At 46.7% G+C, this 5,310-nt stretch overlaps 1 protein-coding gene across 1 annotated transcript in view; it reads left to right on the forward strand.

Annotated features, from left to right (window-relative positions):
* Positions 1 to 2,136: 2,136 nt before the first annotated feature.
* NEGR1 (neuronal growth regulator 1) overlaps positions 2,137 to 5,310 on the forward strand; it is a 121,865-nt gene continuing 118,691 nt past the window's right edge. Inside the window, exons 1-2 of the mRNA XM_009994582.1 lie at positions 2,137 to 2,162; positions 2,859 to 3,091. Coding sequence (XP_009992884.1) covers positions 2,137 to 2,162; positions 2,859 to 3,091 — 259 coding nt within the window. The remainder of the gene's footprint in view (positions 2,163 to 2,858; positions 3,092 to 5,310) is intronic.

The following is a 5,310-nucleotide window of genomic DNA, read 5'->3' on the forward strand; positions in this document are numbered from 1 at the left end:
ACCTTCAGAAATGCTGATTTATCCCTGACCATGTCCAGCTGCTGCAGAAGCACCAGCAGAATAGAAAGGCCTTGTAGAGAAGGTCAGAGGATCTGCAGTTTCTCTGCTTCTCCCCAGTCTCCTCTTCATCAGAATCAATTTGAAAATGCTCATGAGACTTTGAAAGTGTCTCCTTATCTTCTCTGAATGGGATCAGACCCCACCAACTCCTGCTGCAGGGATTCACAGGTGTCACCCATGCTCTTGTCCTCAAAATGTCTCTTCCCCGTGACATCCCAATTCTCTGCTCTATCAACTGTGATTTTGATGCTGTATCACATGCAGCTTCTCTCAGAACCCTTCCAGATTTCCTGTTGAGATCATTAATTAAATAGACATTTATATTCATGATCCATTTCTGAAGAAATTCAGCCTGATGCTTCTAGTTTCTTACTCCTGAAGGGAATGTCATTTTTCCCCTTTAACAATGCTGCTTCAGCCATGAAATCACCATTTTCTCCCACCCAAGTTTCCATAGTTGTGCTATTTTAATGTTTTATCAAAGAGATGAGATCTATTGCATTTTCTTCTTCTGTTGGATCTCCATGTAAAAAAACCCTTTTATCAAAGAAAAATGTCCCATTAGGCTGCTGCACTGTGTGTTCCCTTCCTTCCACTTTCCACGTCACACTAAAGCCTTGAATCCCACTGAGGGCAGGGTGCTTAGCCTAAAATTTGCCTCATTCCCTCTCCCCATTTCCTTAATTGTTGCAAATACATTTATGATTTCCCAGCCATAGCATCACTTTCAGACTCTTTAAAAAAACAACAAACCCCATGCTCCTGGATTTGCAGTTTCATGCTCCCAAGCATGAATCCATCAAGGTTTTCTTCTGCCCTTGGCTCCATTACCTGCTCTGCCTCTTTTCTTGCTGTGGATGTCCCCTTCTTTCTGCAGACTCCAGAGGTGGAGTTGCTGAGCCATAGTTACCTCTCCTTAACCTCACTGCAGACAGGCTCAATCTTTTTCATCAGCTCATAGAAATAAGGTTCCTCCTGCATGTTGTATTGTCCCTTTGTCACCTCATGTCTCAGCCACCAGGAAGGACTCCTGGTGCTGGCTGTTGCTCCTGGGCACCCTTCTCCCACTCCTGTTCCCATGCTTTTTTCCCATCACCATTTATCATTTGCTTAGGTCTCACCTCCTTTCTCCAGTCCTCTTTTCATGACAAACATTTCCTTGTGTAGGGCAAGGTGGTACCTGGAGCATCTCTGATGTTGGTGTTCTCCTTGTATTCTCAGACTTCACTCAGTCCTGTGCTCTGCTGGTGTTTGCTGGTTTTCTTCCCATTGCTGTGTCCTTTCCCCTCTTGCTGCTCCTTCCTGCCTTTTCCTGGCTGCTCACAGAAATCCTTGTGCTGACTGAAGCTCAGGAGAGCATCCCACTGCCACCTGGCCTGGGGATCTCTTTCAGTGCCCAACACTTCCACCTTCTGACCCCTTTGTCCACGAAGCTTCAGCCATTGACCTTGATGCTGTTCCAAGGGCTGGTCGGGGCCGTTTCACAGTGTCCTTCCCTGTGTGTTCCTCCTCATCCCCACGTGCAAGTGAGCCACTTTAGATGGAAAGCTATTTTAGAGAGAAGTTACCCCCATTTCCTAGCAGCCAACATAGCCCATGGAGGCCAGGAGCACACTGCAGTGCCTCAGCACCTTCAGGGAGGGTCAGACCCCTCTCAGGCAGGGGTGTCTCTTTTTTTTGGTTGAGAATCGACAGAGGATATTTTCAATTAACATTGACCTTTAATACACTGTCCAGCTTTTGATTGTACAGATGGTGAAATGGGCTGCAAATTAGATGTTGCAGGATCCCTTGCTGTTTGTATGTCTCCACAGATGGGCTGCAGACAGGCTGCAGGACCCACACTGGTGCCTCCAGCTCCCAGTTCCCTCGCAATCTCCAGTGCCATGTTCAAACCCCCAGGATATTGTGTAGAAATGCTGTCAGACTCTTCAGATGTAGAGTTTTTGTTCTCCAGCTGTACTATTTGCTCATTTTAGAAGAAAAAAGTCTTCGCTTTATGGAGAAATATTTTGTAACCAAAATTTAGAAGGAAAGAACCTGCCTGGAGTACATCTGCTTCTGATTGCAGGGGCAATGTTATTCACTGAGCTCCAGTTAAGGTGACTGTTACACCCCTAAGAGCACTACTTTCAGTTATTGTTCTAATAATAACTGTAAAAAACCCATAACTATGCTGTAATAAACAAATCACATTTGTTTGAGTCCACATTGTAGCAAAGATGTTTTTAAAAACACTTCCAGAGCTAGGCTTTCTATTTCGTGGTTGTTGCCAGCAGGGAAGTCTATGTGAATTGAATGTATGTCTGCTTTAAATGCAATGTCCTGAGTGTGATTAGCAGTGACAAATCTAATAGCACTTTGAAAAGAAAAAAATACTGGTTTGGATTCTAAGATGTCATTATCAGTTTTGCTGAAGAGGTTTCTTGTGTCTCAGGAAAAGGGCAGTAACTGTGCACGGGCACACGTGGCTGCTCCTGAGCCTTATGGCTGGGAAGAAAGGGCTGCTCCTGTGGAACCATTGAGTCCAGCTCAGAAATAACTGGGGCTTCCCACCTGCTGCTCCACTGACCACCCAGAAACCAGAAAGGAAAAACGTAGCAAGAAAATACATGTAATGTTACTGTGTGTTTGTAATACGGGCTTGTGGTTCAATGATGATTTGCGAATTAACACGACTCACGTTTTGAGGTTCAGCTGAACACATTGCAGCTGTTTTCAGTCTAAAAACCAGTGGCAAGGTAATGTACTCACAAGTTTCAGTGGTTTTGTGCTTACGGTTTCACCTTCTTTCCCAGGTGTTACTTGGAAGATGGAGCTTCAAAAGGTGCCTGGCTCAACCGCTCCAGTATCATTTTTGCCGGCAGCGACAAGTGGTCGGTAGATCCGCGCGTCTCCATCGCCACCGCCAACAGGAGGGAGTACAGCCTGCAGATCCAGGACGTGGACGTGACGGACGACGGCCCCTACACCTGCTCCGTGCAGACCCAGCACACCCCCAGAACGATGCAGGTGCACCTAACTGTGCAAGGTACGTGCCTGCACCCGCTGCCAGGCCCTGCTGCGGACGTACGAGCGATCTGTGCGTGCAGAGGGGACCTGCCAGCCCAGCGCTCCGTACAGCTGGGTTGTCTCTGTGCCTTTCTTGTTTCTTGGGTGGCTGTACATATGCCATGGACTGTGGGCCCCTGCAAAGGGGTCGTTAGCCCATTAGGGAGAGGCTGAGGGAGCTGGGGGTGTTTAGCGTGGAGAAGAGGAGACTCAGGGGGGACCTCCTCACCCTCTCCAACTGCCTGAAGGGAGGTTGTGGTCAGGTGGGGACTGGGCTCTTTTCCAGGCAACTAGAAACAGGACAAGAAGGCACAGCCTTGAGCTGCTCCAGGGGAGGTTTAGGTTGAATATTAGGAAGCGCTTCCTCATGGAGAGGGTGATTAGACATTGGGATGGATTTCCCAGGGAAGTGGTGGAGACACCATCCCTGGAGGTGTTCAAGGGAAGGCTGGAGGTGACACTTGGTGCCATGGTCTGGCTGATGTGGTGGTGTTGGTCATAGGATGGACTTGATAATCTTCAAGGTCTTTTCCAGCCCTGGTGATTCTGAGATTCAGAAGGGTCTCCAGCTTGCCAAAACTGGGTTTAAATCCCCACTCCTCTGCTGACAGTTGAACAAGATATAAAAAATGTCAGAGGAAAACACCAGTCCAGCAGTTGAGGTGTAGCTGCTGGTGGTGGTGTTGGGCAGGGATCTGACAGGGGGTTGTGGCTCAGCGTGGTGGTTCTGCTGGTGTTCAGCCTGGTCCTCAGGCCAAGGTGCAGGCGCTGGGCTCACAGGAGATTCACAGCCTTGGCACCAATTCCTGTCAGAAACAGCCTTGTCTTAACTTCCAATAACTGCAGACAAAACAAGTTGATTTTGCATTAAAATCCATAGGTTTTGTTTCGCTCAGGCCAGTTTTCTCAGAGAAAGATCCCAATATTATCCATAAGAACAAACAATTTACTCCCATGAGACAGTTCTCTGTTGTCTCTGGTGTCAGTTGTACACACGTGGAGACAATATTCATTGCATCGTTCCAGGGTGAACAATTCTTAGTTCAGATTATCTTTGGAATAGTTAATGCCCTCGTGCAAGGGACTAAGAAAATAGTTGGTAATTAATTGCAGGTATAAAACATATAAACAGAGCTTAAAAGTAATTAGGCTAACTACCAGTATACAGAGAAATAATAAGGCAATAGTTAAAAATATGCATAATTATTAAGCGATTGCATTTATATCTTCAGAAATGCAAAGTATAACCTAAGGCTTTAACTTATTAATCTTCGGTGTAATCATCATTAACATTTTCTTTTGCATTTTTATGAGTAGTGAAGCAATGAGTGTAAACCAGAAGAATCCAAATGACAATCTCTTTGAATTCCTATGGCACACCAACGTGCCCTGTAAAGGATGAGGATGAAATGCTTCCCAGACTGATGATTCTGAGCCACTGCACCTTTAGCCCCTGGTGGTTGGTGGGGCTGTTTAGAGCGTTGCTTTGTGAGAGCTGAGTGTGTTTGTTGCATAAGGATCATTATTTTGTCAGTACAGCCATTTCTGCAACTTCTGTAAGAACATTCCCCAGAGGCAGCAGGTGTGTGAGGACCCATAAACATCCCGTGTGTGGGGGGGGAAGTTCATGGATTGCAGAAGCGTTTGGGAGCTGTTGGATGGGGAAGCTGGAGTGGAGAAGCTGTGACAGTAGCAGCTGGTATTTCAATTGTATATATGGAGAGTTACTCCCATATTATTTTATACCTTTTATGTAGGAAGCAGGGACCAGCTCCATGAAGCACAGCCAGAACAAGTGAGCCATTGCTAAAATAAACTAAAAAACCCACTATCCCTGTGGTTTCCCTTGTTGTTCCCTTGGCATTTAGCATGACAGGGAAGCTGCTGAACTCTCTGTAGAGAGGGTCCTGCATCCACAGGGCACAGAATGGGACCAGCAGCACAGGAGGATGATCCGTCCCACCTGGGCCATGACTTTGGGCATTTCTTTCCATTCCAGCTCCTATCTTTAGGTACCTGTTATTATAGATATTAATGATCAGCTGTGCAGTGGACACCTGGTAGGTCAGAGTCACCAATGGCTCATCCCACTTGGGTGGGATCCCACCCTGAATCCACAAAAGGTGGCATTGAAGGCAGCTGAGACGGGAAGATGGAACAGATAATTGGTGTGATGAGCTCATCCAGCCTTTCCTGCTG

This window comes from Chaetura pelagica, unplaced genomic scaffold (genome assembly GCF_000747805.2).
Source record: "Chaetura pelagica isolate M959 unplaced genomic scaffold, ChaPel_1.0 scaffold243, whole genome shotgun sequence".
Classification (NCBI taxonomy): Eukaryota; Metazoa; Chordata; class Aves; order Apodiformes; family Apodidae; genus Chaetura; species Chaetura pelagica.